Below are 20,030 nucleotides of genomic sequence, written 5' to 3' on the forward strand. Positions count from 1 at the left end.
TTTCTATTCAATTAATGAGCACACATTAGTTTAAAATGCAATTTCTTATTAGACAATACGGCTTTCGATCAGTCGGTTTCTTATAGATGAGGTTAGGTCAGAGTTTTGTCCAGGCGCAAAGCGCCTTAACTACGCTGAATAGAAGCTCCGCGCGGAGCTCCATCGACATTGTCTTATAGTCCTTAATTTGTCAGAACTTAAAATGCAAATACAACGTAAATAGACTGGAGATGATGATGAACTTGGGCGTTTTCTAGTTTTTATTTTGACCATTATGAAAAACGTACTATTGGAAATTTTATAATACGTACCCAGCTAAGTCCTTAGTAATTTTGCGAAGGTTCGCAGGTCGATGCGAATATACGGGATATATACATATACATATATATATATATATAATGTCTAACCACGCATTACTTTTATTTAGTCCGATTTTGATATGTCTTTTCTTATTGGAAAGCGTATACCCCGAGGATTTAAATTTGGAAAAAAATATTCTTACCCTAAGGGTAGGAAAACAGGGCATGATTGATTGTTCAGTCACTGGTTGTCATGTATGACGTTAGTTTCCTGAGTAGTCTGTGTGTATGACCAGGCATAACTTTTTACATAGTAATCCGATTTTCATAATTCTTTTTTTATTGGATAAGGTATACTTTGACATTGGTATTATATAAATTTGGAAAAAAAATAACCCAAGGGTGGGAAAAAGTATAAAATAAAAACTAAACAAAAAAAATTAAAGCGCTGGAAAATCTGAAAACCAAAAAATAATGGGTATGATTTTATTGATCACCTAAAAAATGCATTTTCGGCGACCTAATAAATAATATTTGTTTCCAAAATAGTAGATCTGTCACCAAAATTGATTCACCAAATAATATTAAAACGGTTACCTAAATATTATTTAAAAATTGCTCAGAAATAATATTGATCATCAAATAACTATTAGAACTGACATGTTCATTATAGTTTGATCAAAGTTCCATAATAAATAAAGATAAAAAATAATAATAATAACTATTAAGAAATTACTTATCAAGAGAATTGAAATGAGAGACTTGGGTGAAATTAATTACTGTCTCGGAATAACTTTCGAAAGAGATGAAAAGCAAATAATACTGAAACAAAGACAGTATATTGAAACTATATTAGAAAATTTTGGATGCAAGGATTGCAAACCCGCATCTACTCCCATGGATACAGGACTGAAATTAACTAAAGGCACAAGTCCAACAAAGGAAAAGGACATACCCTACCAAAACCTTATAGGATCACTTATGTACTTAGCTGTTGCCACACGTCCTGATATAATGTTTGCAGTAAGTCACCTTAGCCAGTTTAACAACTGCTACACATCTGAACATTTTCAAGCAGCGAAAACAGTTCTGCGATATTTAAAAGGAACTAAACAGAAAGACTTAAATCTGACTTACATAAAAGGAAACATGAAGCTTGAAGGAGCAGCTGATGCTGATTGGGCATCGTGCGCTATTGATCGTCGCTCAGTGACAGGCTACGTATTTACATATGGCGGAACACCAATAAGTTGGGAAGCTAAGAAGCAAAGAACAGTCGCACTTTGTACAGCCGAGGCGGAGTACCTACATGGCTCTAACGGAAGCATCAAAAGAAGCCATATACCAGAAAAACTTGCTGAATGAGCTGAATATAAAAACAGGAATCATTGATATTTAAAATGATAATCAAGCCGCGCAAAAGTTGGTCAAGAACCCAACTATAAGCACTAAATCCAAACATATCAGCATCAAGGAGCATTTTATCAGAGATGCTATGAAGGACGGACACATAGATGTCAAATACCGTGCTACAGAAGATATGGAGGCAGATGTTCTCACAAAAGCTTTACCTGGCATGAAGTTTATTAAACTTAGGACTAAGATGAATATAGTCTGATCTGATTTCGTGAGGCGGAGTGTTGAAGAGCTAACTTAACCTACTTGCACGAAATGATACATACTGGTCATTAATGAGCGTTTGCTTTTGAAAAATGGCTGACATTGTTATTCTATTGTATTGATTTTAATATGAACGTAATTTCTTATAAAAAATAATAAAAATGTAATGGTTGAATGTAAATAAAACAACAATATTATCTTCCAGATCATTTTAATTTATATCACAAAGCAGTGAAATGGGCTTGTAATTCCCAAGACAAGTCTTGGCCCCATCTTTGTGAATAGGAGTAACAGAAGATTACTTCCACAGATCAGGGAAACACTCCGTACCTAAGCTCAATTTAAAAAGATACGTCGATGGATCCAACAGTGGCCTACTGGTATTCTTTACGAAGTCGCCATTAATCCCATCTATCCCGGGTGCACTCCCGAGATTTAAGCTGCATAATAACGCTGAGAACTTTCTGCCGATCCGTAGGCTCCATGAAGAAGGATGTCAATGTTGAGGTTCTTGTATTTGTAGGAACTCTGGCTGCTAGATTTCCTTATGATTCATTTGCATCCAAAAAGATACCACTTGCAAGAGACTGTCCAACAGATGAGAATTATGTGTTGCACTTGTTAAGAGAGTCTATGGGATGCTCCTCGATCGTGACAAGCGCGGAGGCTGTCCCGCCTTTTTCCTTAGTCACAGATTTTTAGGATTGTTTTCCATAATCTTAGTGACTTTGTGATTGGTGCCCATAGTTTTAGTGACACATCTATTATTTTGGACTCCAATATAGTTATTTGATGATCAATATTATTTATGAGCAATTTTTAAATAATATTTAGGTAACCGTTTTAATATTATTTGGTGATTAAATTTTGGTGACAGATCTACTATTTTAGGAACAAATATTATTTATTAGGTCACCGAAAATGCATTTTATAGGTGATCAATAAAATCATACCCATTATTTTTTGGTTTTCAGATTTTCCAGCGCTTTAATTTTTTTTTAAGTTTTTATTTTATTCTTTTTTCCCACCCTTGGGTTATTTTTTTTTCCAAATTTATATAATACCAATATCAAAGTAAACATCCAATAAAAAAAGAATTATGAAAATCGGATTACTATGCAAAAAGTTATGCTTGGTCATACACACAGACTACTCAGAAAACTAACATGTCATACAGGACAACCAGTGACTGAACAATCAATCATGCCCTGTTTTCCTACCCTTAGGGTAGGAATATTTTTTTCCAAATTTAAATGGGACCATCCTCGGGGTATACGCTTTCCAATAAGAAAAGACATATCAAAATCGGACTAAATAAAAGCTATGCGTGGTCAAACATTAAAAATATAATTACGTTGTATTTGCATGTTCGCGGAGCTCCTATTCAGCGTAGTTAAGGTGCTTTGCGCCTGGACAAAACTGACCTAACCTAATTTATAAGATACCGCCCGAAGGCCGTATTGTCTAACAAGACCTTACATTTTAAACTAAAGTGTGATCATTAATTGAATAGAAACTTTAAGTGCGACGACGACCGTTGCGAGGAGGAGCGTGTTAGGTTCAACTATGACCAAAACAAGCACGAGCCGATCGAACGAAGTGAGCGTGCCGCGGCAGCGGCCGGCGAGTGCCAGAATTGTATTCTACCCATTTTTTTTTGTGAATTTTCAGTGTCGTGACTTGTATTCCAACCATTATAGAAAACATACTGTATAGGTGTTGATTGATATTTCATGTAGTTTTTATAATTTTATGTATTTTGAACGTATACATTATCAACATATGCGTTTGGTGCTATATTACTAACAACTATTATGCATTGTAACTATTATCACAGAATAAGTAATAGTACAAGTACAGAAGCTTCACTGCCGAACAAAAGTGACGTTTAGGCAAAAGAATCGTGCCTACTATATGCTTCTCTGTCTATCGCATAATTCGTATTCATTCGAACGCGGCACGTATAGTGCTAGGGTTGCTACTTGTTGCTTCTCCCGGAATACACTAGTGAAGGTTAGAAATGTCATCATCATCAGATGTCTTTTGAGCATAGTTGCACAAAATTCACAATTAAATTAATTGAAATTTACGGCGTATGAACTAAGGTACAGACGATTAGGTTTATATTGCTTAACGTTACTTTTGTGATGGCAGCCACATTGTATTTGTTTTTTTTTTGTGTCAAAATTCTATTTTTAAAGCCCTCTCACTTGATACCCATATGGAACGGATTGAAAAGAAATATGCAATAGGCAATTTTTGGTGGAAATTATTTTGGATAAAAAAAAATATACCTACTACAACTGTTCACATTTTAACGTATGTTACTGTGGTAAAATGCAGAATCTTATTGCTTTAGTCTTCAACAGGTTAATACGTAATAAAATAACGCGACAAGTGTTAACATGCAATTATTCATTTTATTTACAGTCCGTCTTTTTTTACACACACGTATACACTTATGTTTATTATTGTTATACACACGTATGTATGTACCGACAATCAGCTGCAATGCAGTATTTTTTTTTGGATACATTTTGCCAATTAAAATATGACACGCGTTTGCGACGTAAAGTGAGTCGTACTGCGTAAGAAGCGCGGGCGTGCGCCACGGGTCGGGTCAGTGCGCGGCAACCACTGAATCGCCTCAACGTTGGGGAGGCCCGGTATGTACTTGTGGCTCGGCGGCGGAATGGCGTAGTGACACCCCCCTGCTATTATATATTTTGATCGTTTAGAACTTATGTCAAATAACTTTATGTATTTTGATGCATTATATTTTATAATTTTCGGGATTTCAACTGTATGTATTTTAAATTTATACATTATTATAAAACGTACCCGTCCTTAGCCCTAGTTCCTGTTAACAACGCTTAGATGGCAGCACAGATGCCTAGTTCAAAGCAGGCTAGTCTACAAAACGTTGAACGGAACGTCACTTTTCATCTTTGTTTTTCATTCATTCAGTCACTAATGCCCTAGACATAGATAGAAATAAAATCAAATTGTTTTCCTTGTCTGCTGAAAACATGAAAATAATAACCGAAGTAAAGAAAGTTTTTTATAGTAAAAATTACTGGAAAGTTAAAGTTTTTCAATGTTTTAGCTTTATTTCAGGAAGTTTGTCTTTAATAATATGATTGTTAAGTTAAGAGTAGAAAGAAATGTTTATAAAAAGTACTGATTCTGAGGGGGAGCCACAAAGGGTTTCGTTTTGTTTTATCTCGTAGCTGTAATAGACAACAAACAAGATGCGCGTCTATGGTAGCTTGAAGTGAACGTTTTCTATTCTCCAATCGAGTAGTCGAGCGACCAATCCGATTCATTCAGATTCAAGATTCAATTCATTCAACAAAAAATATTTCTTGTGAAAGCATAGCGGACTCGGGAACTATTGCGTCTTAAAATTTTAATTTCTTTGAACGATCAAGATCTAATTTACAAAACATGTGCATGAACTCTTGAGTGAGTGTATTGAATACAGTCTAATCTAATTTCATAGAGCTAAGGATTTTTAGAAATCAATTTTCGTGGCGAGAAGTGATCACCGACCTAGCCACGGCCACCATTTTAGACTTTACTGTAGCGCCCAAAAATTTATTTTTACTGTAAGAAATAAGTGCACGCACAAATAATCGTAACATTTTGTTTTATTGGTACCTCCTCGTATTTCTGGAACCTGCTCTATCGTATCGTGATTTATAGGAAGAATAGGAATTGCCAAAATGAGTTGTGATATTAAAGAGATAGTGTAGTTTTCAGAATATAACTGACATCCAAACTGGGTAAGATGGTGTCGACGCGGCTGATGAGCAGCTGCAGCGGCGGCACTGGCAGTGGCGAGGGTGCTGGCTCTTTGCACGGGGAGCCGGCGGCCGTGCCGCGCGTGACAAGGCACTCCAGTTCACAGCTCCCCGGGGGCTCGTCGCCGCACGCGAGCTCCTCGACGCGCGGGCAGCTTGTTCCTGCGCCGAGAGCCTTTGATACTGATTTGCTTGATATGCCCATAGAAATACAAGAGAAAATCTTTCGCTGCGCGGGTTTCAAAACCGTGTCACATATTAGAATGGTTAGTTTAATTGTATTCTACTACTAATCTGCTTGAAATTGATGAATTTACTGCCATTCTAAGTACTAGATCAAATAATTTGGTGCTGGTATTCAGGAATTAGCATCCTGGGTGCTTCAAAATGCTACTTTCACAATTGAGACATTTTGCTGCATATCACTTGATTAACCAGACAATGACCAATGGGTACACATAGGTTATTAAATATTAGGTAACTCAGTTCACTATACTTACATTCATTCATTTACCTACTTTCATTTCTTAAAATCTACCGTAATCTGAATTTTATTGACTTCATAGAGTATGTACTATAGGCATACTTCACAAATGCAAACTTACTTGGTGCAAATTATAATTACTTATAATAAAATGTTACATGGGCTGCAAAGATTTAGAAAACCTTTGATCACATTTTTTACCATGATGCACGGTGTTTGTTGGTTATTCATCTTTTACTATTGACTTAGGTCAAAATAAAAATAAAACAATTGTCAAGTTTCATTAATAAATAAAAAAATTTTTTTTTAATGGTAATTGATTATTACATTGGTCATCAGATCTAATAGTTAAATGTTAAGTCAATCTGCTCATGGAAAGTGGGTTTAAATCAAATTATAATGTTGTTGAAGAACTAGACAAAATATTGCAAAAATCATGGTCAATCTCAACCTCGCATTGAGCGATCTTATTTAGAGAGTAAAATAAGTGTCTGTTAGTCAGTGGCGTAGCTACCAAGGGGCTAGGTGGGGCAGTGCCCCGGGGCCCTCAAGCTCAGGGGGCCCTCGAAATTCTGCTTTATAGCTGATGATACAGTTGCTTAGCATTTTTAAAGTATTTGTATATATAATGATTTTACTTAAAAAAACCTTACCAGTTTTGATAGCAGTGGGCCCCATTTTTTTATTTGCCCCAGGGCCCTAGGTTACCTAGCTACGCCACTGCTGTTAGTTGTATGTAACTAATAATAACGGTTTTATAGTTAATTCCACTAACATGTTTTGTGATTTTTTCACCAAATTCCTCTTCACATTACCTGAACTGACCCTAATTTGTGTACAAATGTTTTGTTGCAGGTTAATCGCCATTTTAACACACTATGTAGTAGCATATTAAATTCAACATTTCAAAGATTGCAAAATCAGATGCTGCATAGATTTCAATCTATTAAGGCGAAGATGCCTCGCAGAGAATCTGCACGTAGAAGCCATCCTTTGGCCTGTGAGTCAGATATTATTGAGACTCTGCATATGAGGCTAAGTCTTTTGCAAATGACATTTGGGAAGCACATTGAGAGGAAACACTGCTGTTTCTTTCCTGGAGAGGTAAGTTATATTATTAGGCTGTACCTATTAATTTTTATAACTAGCCTACAAATGCTTAAACAGTATCTATAGGAAATCATTGGCCAAGTAGGATAGGATGTGCCAAAAATATACCTACTCATTCTGTGTAATGGCTAACTGGCCATCCATTATTTTCTCAGAACTCAAAGGCTCTTTGTTTTTGTTTATAAATCAACATGATAAGTTACAAAGTGACTTTATTGCACGTAAAACACTGAACAAAATATAAGAAGCATCAGTAGATTCAAAGTTATATTTTCAATAAATCTTACCAGCTAACTTAAAATATGATAATTCATATTGATCATGAAGCCAATATTATTGATTTAGAAAGCCACATTTTGTAACTAATGCCACAAATGCTAAGACTCCATTACGGTGGAATAAGCTAAAATTTAAAAAAATATATATTGATACATCTTCTTAAAAATAAATCTGAAATAAGGTGTGAACAATCAGTAACATAATATATTCACACATATTGCATGTGGTTTGTGCAGGTTTCCTCACAATGTTTTCCTTCACCGCAAAGCTCGTGGTAAATTTCAAATCTAATGTGGTGCATGCAAAGTTCCCAATCCGCACTGGGCCCGCGTGGGAACTATGGCCCAAGCCCTCTTGTTCTGAGAGGAGGCCTGTGCCCAGCAGTGGGACTTATATAGGATGGGATGGGATATTGCATGTGTTACTTTGTAAAGCACAAGCTATGAATTTTATGAAGAATAATTGAATTCAGTCTAGATTGCAAATGAATGACTCATTTGGTTAAATATTTTTGTGCATTTGCCATTCATTTGGATTGTGTTGAAAAAAAGAATATATTAAAGTACATTGTATTTTGTATTACTTACTAAAACATTGTGCACCAGAAGTGGTCATTTATTTAAATTAAAATTGATTGAGATGAGACTGGAAACATGCGCAGTTCCCGAGGGAACAGCGCGCGATAACCGAACTCCACACGGGTGAAGCCGCGGGCAAAAGCTAGTTCTTATATAAATCAATGGATTTTAACTGTGTCAGCTTGTCTTGAAATTTAGTGTTTTCATGTATTTATAAACTGCCCAACAAGCAGGCGTTTTACTTGTTTTACTTGTTTCAAATATTATATTGCTAATATCTATTAATATAAAATGGGTGTGGCTCGAAAGATATAGGTAACAACATTTGTTATATACATATTATAATGATTTTGTTACATCTGTCATTCATTACACATCCATATTAATTACTGCTACATAATTTGATTCATCAGGTAATTTGGGATTATTTTGCTTTTAGATATTAGATGAAGTGTACCGCATTTTGTCATACTTAAAAACAACTACAAAACTAGCGCGGCCTTATAAAGTGACAGATGAACTGTTCGATTTGACTACTATGGCCATGGAATACTTTAAGGAACATATTGAACCTAACTTGCCAGAAATAACTTATTTTGGTACTGATTTCTTTGACATCACTACAGCGTTTTCACGTAAGTATTAAAATATCTCTGTTAATTTTATCTTATAGTCGCAAGCAACATCATTAGTATCATTACCGTTACCACCCACAATCGCGGTTTTTGGTCAGTGACAAATTTAATTTTCTTTCATGCACCATTGATGGGTTTAGAAAAAGGTTCACATCACTGCTTCTGTATTGGCAATCCTTGATTTGCCGTCCTAGGTGGAGGGTGGTATGTTTTGTATACCAAACCGACACCCAAAAATATTGATATCGAAGATCTGCTGATACGCGGATATCAAAAAAAAACTCAATATATCGAAATAAATCAATTCATCAAGTTCTATTCTTGTTTAAACTTAAAATATTATCCCACAGGAACGCATTACCGGGATATCAAGTATCTTATGTCTCAATGCAGATTTTTGTCTATCTGTACGCCAAGTTTCATGTAAATCCGTTGAGCCGTTATTGCGTGATTGAGTAACAAACATCCAAACCTCCAAACATTTTTACAAACTTACACATTTATAATATTAGTAGGATATGCAGCGTATTTACCTAACTCTATTATTCCGAGTTTGAGGTTTGTATGTTACCAACCGAAAATTCGCTTGCATTGTTGGTCTAGTTGGTAGGCGTGGCGTATAAAGCCCGGAGGTGCTGGTTCGAATCCCGCCCGGAGATCCGAAATTGTTTGTTTTTAAAAATAGTCGTTGTTAAGGTTATTGTACTGAATTTATTATCTAATGAAAACATTATAATGCAATGCCTATATATTTATTTATCTCGGAAACTGCCCTAACGATTTCGATGAAATCGTCGGGTGACAAGCAAGTCACTAAGTACCAAATACCTACTTACAACAAAACTCGTATCTCTGTATGAAATTACTAACTAGATACGACTTTGTGAAGAGCAGTGATAGAAATTTGAGTGAGTTTTGCTTGTCAGTTCAGAGTCGTTCACCTAACGCGGTCGCCGAACTTGTTTCAAACTACTTCGGCGAACGAACGTAGTCTTTACATTAGTCTGTCTGTCTACTGCGGCGGCCATATTAAGGCGGTGGCAGCTATCGCTCGCCGAATGCGGCCGACTACCGTGTTCTTTACACTTTTGCGATCGCCACATGAAGCATACGACTTAGTGTAATTGCCGCTTAATGTAATGTAGGTGCCTACATTAACTGCCGTTATAATTTTTAAAAATCGTCATCGATTTTTGCGACCTCACATGTCCTTCCCAATTATCATTGACGAACTGCCCTCAGTGCCTAATCAATCTTATCATAGAGTGCAAGCAATAGGTAACCTTAAGTGTGAAAAATTATGAAGAAAGATGTCTCAGCGTGGCTACAGCGATATGATTTAATCTGCGTCTACAGAAATAGATAGAATTAAATCAAATCTGTCTCGATACGTATCGATTTGTCTTTGGTGGCATATGGATGATTAGACTGTCTGGAAACGATTTGTATTTTAGGCAGTTTAGGCATAAAACTACAGGAGGATTGACCTTAAAATATAGGAATAAGTAACCTAAGTAGGTTACTCATTTGTTGTCATCGTCTGAATTTCCAGAGACGTGCAACCTAGGGCTCATCAAGGCAGAGTGAACAGAGATAGGCTGTTAACAATTGAACCTATAACTATAAGTTACAACTTTGGCCTTATCGGCACTCCACCGGGTGAGGGTGACACAGTGATGTCATAGTCATACTAATCTGCCATTTAAATATCAAAATGACAATATTTTAAAATAAGAATACAAAAAGGTCCGTGTAAAAATCGAGTATCGCAATCTCACGGGATCAAAAAAAAGGGGATAAATTTAGTATCTTCTTATGCCATAGTTGAGGTTGTGGCATGATTTATCAATGTCTATGTGCCAAATTAATTATTAAATTACTATCCGGAACAATTGTAATAGCGGCAACTATTAATAATTATAAATATCACGGGACACTTGGCACTAATTGACCTAGTCCCAAAGTAGTAAAGCTTGTGCTATGGGTGCTAGGCAAAGGACAAACACTCTTAAATTCTTATTATATGCTTCGTATTCATCACTGGGTTGGGATTACTAGTATTTTAAACGTTTCGCACGCGTACCTTACTCAAATGGAGCTTTTAAATGTCATATAAGTACAACACTTTACGAGTGTGCTCGTTTGACAGATCTTTAAGTATAAAACAGTTATTCCGAAGATGGTAGCGATAAATCCTCCACGCACCACGAAATGTTGTTAAAACAATGTACGCAGGTAACTGTCAGCAGTGAAAGTTATAATAACGGTAATTACAGCGGGCGAGAGTAGTAAATCCTACATGTGCCTGGACTCGCCGCCGCCCAGCGGGTTCGAGGCAGGCACGGCCGCGAGCGCGACCTCGGACCGCCGCGTCTCCTCGCTCAATCCCTTCATGGAGGAGAGCTTGCCGCCTTCGCCGCCGCCGCCGCAGTCCAACATGGTGCTGCGAAAACGGATACACCGCATCAAGCAGGGCATGAAGAAGTAAGTCACTGTTGACAACAAAATCAAGGTATGAATATGCTGTTTTTCGGGACTATTAGACTGATTCTTATTATCGGTTTAGTAAGAAATGTAATCGTGGCTACAAGCACGTTCGCACGTATAGAGTTGCCAACTTGCCATTTATATTATATCGTTGGTAATTTGTTAATTGTGTACATACAGAAGATTCCAGGAAGCAACAGACATAGTTAAGGTTTCCCATCTGATATGTATCTCCGAGAACTAATACTAGTCTTACGTCGAGAATAAGCGCTATCATGAAGCTTGGAGTGAAGCGATAAGGAGACTGCCTATGTTTACCTTATACATGTTCTCCATAATATTATTTTCCGCATTTGGTAATCCGTTGCACTGAAAAGCAAAGCGTTGGAACGCCTCCTCCAAGGTTTAGAAATGACATTTAGGTATTTTTTGATAAAGGTCTACATCCAATAGTAATGCTTCGTAACGAATCAATTATCATCTATATAAAGTATTCCCTTTCCTTTGTAATTTACAGGTATAATGACCAGTTGTCGGCTTTGCGAAGCGACCTGCGCAGTTGCAAGCGTAAGACGGCTCTCCAACAAAAGCAGATCGCAGAGCAACAAAAGCAGATTGCGGAGCAGCAGAAGCAGACCCTAGACTATGCGAACCGCCTCGATGACTATGATAAGAAGAATGAGGAGACAAGTCGCAAGTTCCAGACACTTTTGCAGGTGAAACTTTATGCCACTTGTTGCATCGTCACTTAACGTTAGCCTGTTGCAAACACGTCTCAGTCCCGTGTACTGGCCTTCCAAAACGAGAGCTTGGGCACAACATGAAGAATGACGAAATTTAAATTAGGAACATGTCATCCGATATAATTAATTATCGCTAGCGAGACTGCGTCGCACACTCCTGCTAATTCAACAATGTGGGCCAGCGATTTATCATTGTGTGGTTTACAATTCAAGAACTCTTGAGGGTTTTTTTGGCAAGAGTAAAGTAATTCAAAGTGCAAAGATGTTTAAAAATTCTGAGACGTTAACTTGTGCATAAAATGGAGTTTGGATTTGTAGATTGGAAAAATCTTAAGTATTATTGAGTTCTAATCTGTTGCAACCGAAGTTACGAAAATTTCATGTGAATTAAATAAGCATTGCGTGTTTTTAAACTTGCATGTATTTTTGTTTTCAGGAATTGAATAAGTGCAAGACGGAGTTGCAATATTGGCGCTCGCGCTCGCCCGCCGTGCCGCCGCTCTGCGCCGAGTGCGGCGCCGCGCTGCACCTGTCGCCCGCCGCGCCGCTCGCGCAGGTAATAAATAATCTACGACCTAGAACTAGAACATTACGCTACAATTAGCTGTCGGTTAAAATAGTTACTCGCAAACAGGATACAGTGTTGCTGTTGGTAAATCAGGGTAGTTTAAGGCAAGGGACCACATGGTCGATCACCAGATGGATCGACACCATCAAATCTGTCACCAAGGTCAATAGAGACCGATGGTGATAGATCACGAAGGCAGCGACCACAGTGGTGGGCGACATCTCATGACCACAACCACTCGGTCAAGAGTGGCTTATTTAGAAGAAGATATCGTCGTGTTATTATCGTAAAGAGCTTGCAATGAATACAAGAAGTGGCACAGTTGTATTTAATCCTGTAGGAATAGTTAAGATTTTTTTCTCAAAAATGACCGTAAAAGTTGACATTATTCTTTACATATCAGAAGGTGAAGTGCATAGTTTATGGTCAGCGAAAAATTAAAAAGTTAAAAAGATTGCAGGCGCGCTAGCTCGACAATAATTTATGGGAAAGCATGAAATATTTTATTGGAATAAAACTAAATGTCATAATCATAATATATTTTGTCGAGAAAGGGTTTATTATAATTTAGTTTTTTTCCCTTACCATTTTTGAGATAAGCTTTATATTAGTCACGGCTGGAATAGCAATTACTGGCTTCGTATTAGTTAAACGGACTCGCAAGCTCGTCCGTTTAATACTCATACTCAGCCAGCAATTGCCTACTTCCAGGCCACGACAATAATCTACTATTATAAAATCATTTTACTTTATGAGCACTCCAACAATGCTTTTGTAGTTTAATTAGTTGTGATAGAGTACAGTACAGTATTTGATATGTTTTGTCGGTGTATTCCAGTGGGCCGCCGGTACGAGCACGGAGCCGTGCGAGATGGAGTCGCCGAGCGGCAGCGCCGACGCGGCCGCCTTCGCCGTGCCCACCGTCGCTGACACACCCACGGAACCCAAGCCCGAGCCTAAACCCGAGCCTAAGAAAGAGTACAAGATAGAGCAGAAAGCCAAGGCGGAGTACAAACCGGATAAAGTAAAAGAGCATAAATCAGAGTCGAGCGGCGGCGAGGAGTCGGGGGGCACGCCGCCCGCGCGCCGCCGCGCCTCGGCCGACGCCCACTCCACGCCCGACCGCAAGAAGCGACGCCTCACGCGCCCGCGCAAGCTTTGAACACACACAGGACGTTATTTTTTCACTAATGGATGAGCGTACACTACCCAGTTTCATGAATTACGCGATAGACTCAACTACATCAAGATCAATTAGCATTTTTGACGCCCGCGGCGGATATTCTTTAGAATATGTCAAAAAGCGATCGCATCCGTGCGAAATTCAGACTCACTCGACTAAATCGCGCTTGGCGTTGAAACTCGCTTGTATTTCATAGGAGGTGCAAAAACGTTAGTTGACGGGAGTTAGGCTAAGTTAAATACATAAATCATTATTTTTACAGCGTAAAGGTTTTCTTTCACTTCGATTGTGCATGCGTGCTTTGTTACATACGCGTAGGTATGTCAATCGTGCATGTAGTGATTCGTTTTCGTAACGACGACTTTTGTTGTTTTTTTTTCAATGTCGAAGAGTTTTTGGCCTAAATATTACTAACGTACTAGAATAATTTAACAAGATCTAATTGCTGGTTGAGCAAGGTATTATACATACAAATTATCACAAATGAGGCCTATCTATTTGTTTAGTAAAGCCTCTTTTGATTCAAATAAAAATTATGCGAAGAGGTCTTTGACTTTTAATACATTCATATAGCATGCGGTAGTGTCCTTATTTTCGTAGGAGCAGGCTCTCCTTGTTAAAGTCAAAAAATATTGTCACATTTTGTTTAACCTATAAAAGTAGACGCTTCTCGGCAATGAATGCATACCATTGTGATTTGACGCTGGTGTTGATATAAGAAGAGGGAAGAGCGTGTTAAGTGCAAGCTATCCATTGACTACCGGCGGTAGCACAATTATTTTACATAAAAATACAATATTCACCACTACTTCACAAAAGCAGACTATTTTTTAATTGTCTAAATAATCAAACTAAAAAATACATTACACTATTAACTTTATTTGATCCATAAAACAAATTAAGTTAATTACGTTAAAGAGTACCCGCAGAATTGCCTGATCTGCTATTCCCTTGAACCAACTAGCATAGTCGAAGTTACAACGGTATGATTAAATACTTTTTCGTTTGTGCTAACCTCGTAAGTCCTGACGTACAACAGATGTAGTGCAGCCGAGAATTTCTAGTTTAGAATTTATTTCTATGTGGTTAAAGTTATTTTTTCATTGACATAATGCATTCGGCAGTTATTTTTACTATTGATTTGTACTTTACAAAGTACTCTAGGACTTACGAGGTACAAACGCAACTCTCATTTGAAAATTATATTTATTTCTAATTTATCTACTTTATTTTTATATCATATGTAGCAACCATATTATTTTTGATAAGTTCACTACTGAATAAACCTTTGCTATAGTTCCGACAGGGGAATAACTTGAATGTATATTAAGTTAAACCCCTTGTTCCCCGTACATAACCAACTTATATTACCAGCACTGGGAGAGGACAAATAATTCCTACTTTAAAACCAGGTTTTGGAGTAGGATTTTTTAATGCCTTGTACAGATAAAACAAGCTTCGGTAATAAAAAGCATATTACTGAAGCTTATTTTCACAATCGCGTTTTTTTTCAAACAACATAACCTAAACCTACCTATGTTTCTGTGTCGATTAAACTTGGGAAAAAACGCGATTTTGAAAATAATCTTCAGTAAAAAAGTATAGTTCTGTACAAGGCATTAAAGAATCCTACTCCAAAACCAGGTATTGTACGGTCAGCATCAAAAGTAGCTAGTTACTTTTTTACTCTGTCACATTAACAAGTTTGTCAATCTTGTATGACGCTAAGTACGTGGTTGTAAAACGACAAAGTACAAAAGTAACCAGCTACTTTTGTTGCTGACTGTACTATGAATTATTTTTCCTCATACATTACCGGCCCATGACGTTGGCAACATTTGATGGCACATTAACTCTCCATGCTCGAGGGAGTATTGTTCCAGAATTAAAGTCTAAGATCTTGCGACTAAAGGTGCATCACCTTCAATTAGTTCCCCTATTATTTAGTTAGTATAGATTATTAATTATATTATAAGTTGTTCACTGTAATTTGCTATACACATTTCAGGGCAGTATTTAGATACCAAATGGCTAGATAGATTTCTTTACGGTGAATAGTAAGTGTTGTAATTATTTTTATGATGCTTTTATACTGCAATCATCGCGGGCATGTAAACAACAAAATCAAATGTCTCCCACGTTAGTCACATTTCATGTATACACATTTTTTACTTGTATTGTCGCTTAACGATTGCGCGCCTTTAAAAAATTAAATGATCGTGATAATGAGGAACACTAAAATCACGATGGACCATCTTTCAGCTGTCTCCAATACGATTAGGGAATATGTTAAGTAAAATGAACAACCAATGAAATAGTACGTGATAACTGATAAATAAAAGAGAAATGTAGACATGTACCATTGTTTATTGCCTTACCGATGCTTGGATGGTTATTCTGTTTTATGTTCGTGTAACATTACGTTACGTGCATTAGGTTAATGTTAGGTTTTATAGCCCTGACTTTATTTTAGTTTTGTTTAGGCGGTGTGAATAGAGGTGAAGGTCGGAAGTGTGTCTATCTGTAAATAGTCTTAAACAATCACATGTGTAATGTACAAATAAAATATATTTATGATAATATAGTGATGCTACCATAAAATAAATATTTTGTGACATGATGTATAGTTAAGCGACAGTAATCTAGATGCAGCATAACGCTATTTTCAATATGTTACGTAATTAATGAGACATGCTCACAGGGCTTCACACAGTTCTTGCATCCTGTCACTGGCGGGCTGTGCTCAGTGGTCACCATTGTTTCTGTACCCACTAAGAGTGCTTGCGCGAGGAGCCGTCGTAACTTGCTGTGTCCATCTTGATCCTTTCACTTACCCAGTAGGATAGAGAACGAGAGACAAACGAGAAACAAGCACCTATCAAAGTTATTCCCAGTTGATTAGACAGCTTTGTTTTTGTCTCTAAATCATTGATGACGACTGAAAAAATTTAATAATGCGAACAAAGTGGGCAGGAAGTTAGTTTTGCCAATTGGAAATAGTCGACCGACGACTAGAACATATCGACAGTCTCTACGCCCCACCCTCCCCCCGGTCCCTTCCCTATTTATCCACGGCATCGTCCATGTCCAGAATCAAATACGCACAACTATTCTTAAAAATATTTTTTAGATTCTCCATACTTCTACTGTACATTATATAAAAAAAAACCACGGAAAACCTTTTTTAATCAAAAATATCGAATCCCTCACTGGGAAAATTCTTGTCAAGTTGTCATCACGCCATCAACCTTATAATGTGATATAACTTTTCATGAATTTGAAGCTTCATTATTTTCGGTTGATTAATTATTTATCTAAGTAATCAGAGTGTATCAATATGTAAAATTAGCATGGAAGTAATAATAAAGATTTTAATGCAGGGGCGGATCCATATTTATTACCCAAAGAAAAATTACCTGTAATGAAATATATCAATCTGTTAATCTTATACCGATACCCAGACATTCAGCTTGGGAAAAGGCATATTGTAAATTTAATTCCTACCCTTCCGTTTCACGAATAGAATCCGCCCCTGAAAAAACTAAAAGGTATATAATCCTATTTTTGGCATATTCATTCTTTATTTAAATCGCAGTACCAATTATTGGGTAGCTTACCTTATTTTGTATTTACTTTTGTTGTTGGATAAACTGCTCCGTACTGACCTTGCCCAACATAATATGTTAAAAGTAGAAATTTCAATAATATGAATACAATGATCATGGGTAAATCAATAATATAATTAAATTGTTTCATTTAGATGTAGGACCTGTTGTTTATAATATTTGTGTGAACTATAAGAGTACAGACGAGATATCAAGTGCCAGGATCTCGGAAATGTTTTGGACAATAAGAGTTACCAATTTGCGCCAGATTTTGCAGTAGCGAACATACAGTTTTACCGTATGGTAATGTATGTGCGTTAATACGTATGGTAATATGTAAAATATTCTGATTCTGTTATTGGAACTTATAAACCGCAAGTTAGTATAGGAGGCTGTATTGTTCAGACGCCGAAAAGAGTAAATTATTGCTCATGTGTGTTTATTATCAAGCGAATCACTCGTTAAATGTTTGCCCTTTTCAATGTTTGTGTAAATAGTTCTGATTGTACATACTATGTATGCTGTGTGTAGAACCGTAGACTGTTTCATGTTTTAGCATTATAAGGCAAATTATCAAATATGAGTGAGTACATCTGGGCCCGATTGCATAACAAAGTACAAGCTAATATTATTAGCGATTTTGCATTGAAATTCACTAATACTATTAGCTTGTACTTTATTATGCAATTGGGCCCTGAACTGATTATAGCATGTTCTTTCTACTCTTATCATAAGATAAATTGAGATTAAAGGGCTGTTTCACCATCCTTTGATTAGCGTTAACTGACGGTTAAATGTGTTGCCGTCTCTATTTGTTTTTTTTTCTCGAAAAGACGGAGACGGCATTACATTTAACCGTCAGTTAACACTAATCAATGGGTGGTGAAACAGCCCCTTAGTGTTAGAAATATGATTTTGGTCACTAACTCTGTTCAGAACGTCTGATATATTTTAAATTGTTGCTTTTTCTAAAGATAGTTTAGGTGATGGTGCGATTCGTGTAAGTTTTGAGCTTGTAAATTTAAACCAGCTATAAATTTTGTGGCTATGAACTTTAATAACATAATAATTATGCATCGGTTTTGAGGTTGGTCTGTCGTTCGCAGGAATGTATGAATGTCTTAGTTTATTGGATTCATTTCCGAGATAAATATTGCAAATGAGCTAAAATCATACGAAAGTTTAGTAAATGAGTATTTTACATTATGTACATAATAATTATATAGATTAAGTAGTCCATTTAAAATAGTTTCCACTGCATATCGAGCTTGAAGTCCCGGCAGAATCGTAATTAAAGTTATTTACTTTACATGTATACACATAATAACTACATGCACCTTATTCATACATCAGTTAAGTCAATATCCGTTTGGCTCTATTTGCCCGTGTAATTTTTGTATAAACGAAAAAGGGGCTCGCGTTAACAACTCTTAATTTTTATAGGCTCTTGCTTTACTTTCCGAATAAGCTTCACCTTCTTTTCCTTTCGCTGAAGAACTCTTAATAAAATTTTGGCAGCCAAGTCATTGCAAGCCGCCCATAAAAATGTTAATGTAACTAATAAATAAAAAAAACGAATTCAATGGAATTAAACAATCGTTTAAACAAAGCATTTTTCACGATTACTCCGCAGTTACTTATATTTGAACGCCAATCCCGATCACATTCACATCTCAATGAACCCACCACTGTTTTTAACAATCATTGTATCATTAAGTAAATGTGTAAATATATTTATTTTATATAATTGGAAGACGAAAATTCGTTATATTTGTCAAATTGGCATGATCATTTTTTACTCACTGAAGTCTGTTTAGTCTGGATTTTAGTGCTGTACCTACAAAATTTATTATTTGATCGAACAAACCTTTTTTCTAAGAATTACCATTCCTGAGATATCGTGATTCTAAAAGCTGAAGGAGTCACGCTCTACATGATAGCACATTTATGCCACATATCCAGGGTGACTGTTAATTTCGAGTAATAGCGTATGTCAATAATCAATAGGTTCATAGCAAATTGGCTTTCTGTATTAGTGTATACCGCCTACCGTCTAACCGTCTGTATTAGTGTATACCCTCTACCGTCTAACGTATAACCGTCCTGACATTCAGGACGGCTGGTGTACCTCCATATTGTAATAACTTAATATATGGTCTGCTACGATTATTTTTAAAGTAGGAACTGAATAGTACATTTTGAGTTTTTTTTTGTATAGTTGTAATTTTATATTTATAATGGTACACCCGCCATTCTGAATCTTTGCCCCATTGGACAGAACTCAGAAGCCATTTATTACTAAGCTACTATTTTATCATAACTAAACATGCAAATAATAAATACTTAAATAATGAAATGTGAATAAATTTAAAATAATTATTCACTGCTGACTGAAGTATCTTAAAGTGCATTCACATCATTAGGTTCATAGACAAGTCGGTGTCAATGTCAGTTACCACATTTGTTTACCAGATTGCTTAATTCCATTGAATTCGAATATTATTTATTATACTGCCTAGCTCTGGGGCTCGGTGTTAGTTGCTGTTTCAGATATTGGAGCACCTTGGCCGTTCCAATAGATAGCTGCAACTGTAGAAGTGTTTTAGCCTTCCCGGCACTGAACAAAAATAATAAAA

At 36.6% G+C, this 20,030-nt stretch overlaps 2 protein-coding genes across 2 annotated transcripts; both read left to right on the forward strand.

Moving 5' to 3' along the window:
- Positions 1-1,052: 1,052 nt before the first annotated feature.
- On the forward strand, positions 1,053-1,664 carry LOC141427187 (uncharacterized). Its single transcript, XM_074086418.1, has one exon. It carries the CDS (start codon positions 1,053-1,055, stop codon positions 1,662-1,664), a length of 612 nt encoding a protein of 203 aa, XP_073942519.1.
- Positions 1,665-5,215: 3,551 nt separating this feature from the next.
- Positions 5,216-20,030, forward strand: dmpd (F-box protein dampened). Its single transcript, XM_074086969.1, has 8 exons — positions 5,216-5,384; positions 5,675-5,988; positions 7,062-7,310; positions 8,613-8,808; positions 11,085-11,292; positions 11,813-12,011; positions 12,475-12,594; positions 13,445-20,030. Exons 2-8 carry the CDS (start codon positions 5,710-5,712, stop codon positions 13,766-13,768), a joined length of 1,575 nt encoding a protein of 524 aa, XP_073943070.1. The 5' UTR covers positions 5,216-5,384; positions 5,675-5,709; the 3' UTR covers positions 13,769-20,030.

The sequence above is a fragment of the Choristoneura fumiferana genome, chromosome 4, assembly GCF_025370935.1.
Source record: "Choristoneura fumiferana chromosome 4, NRCan_CFum_1, whole genome shotgun sequence".
Classification (NCBI taxonomy): domain Eukaryota; kingdom Metazoa; phylum Arthropoda; class Insecta; order Lepidoptera; family Tortricidae; genus Choristoneura; species Choristoneura fumiferana.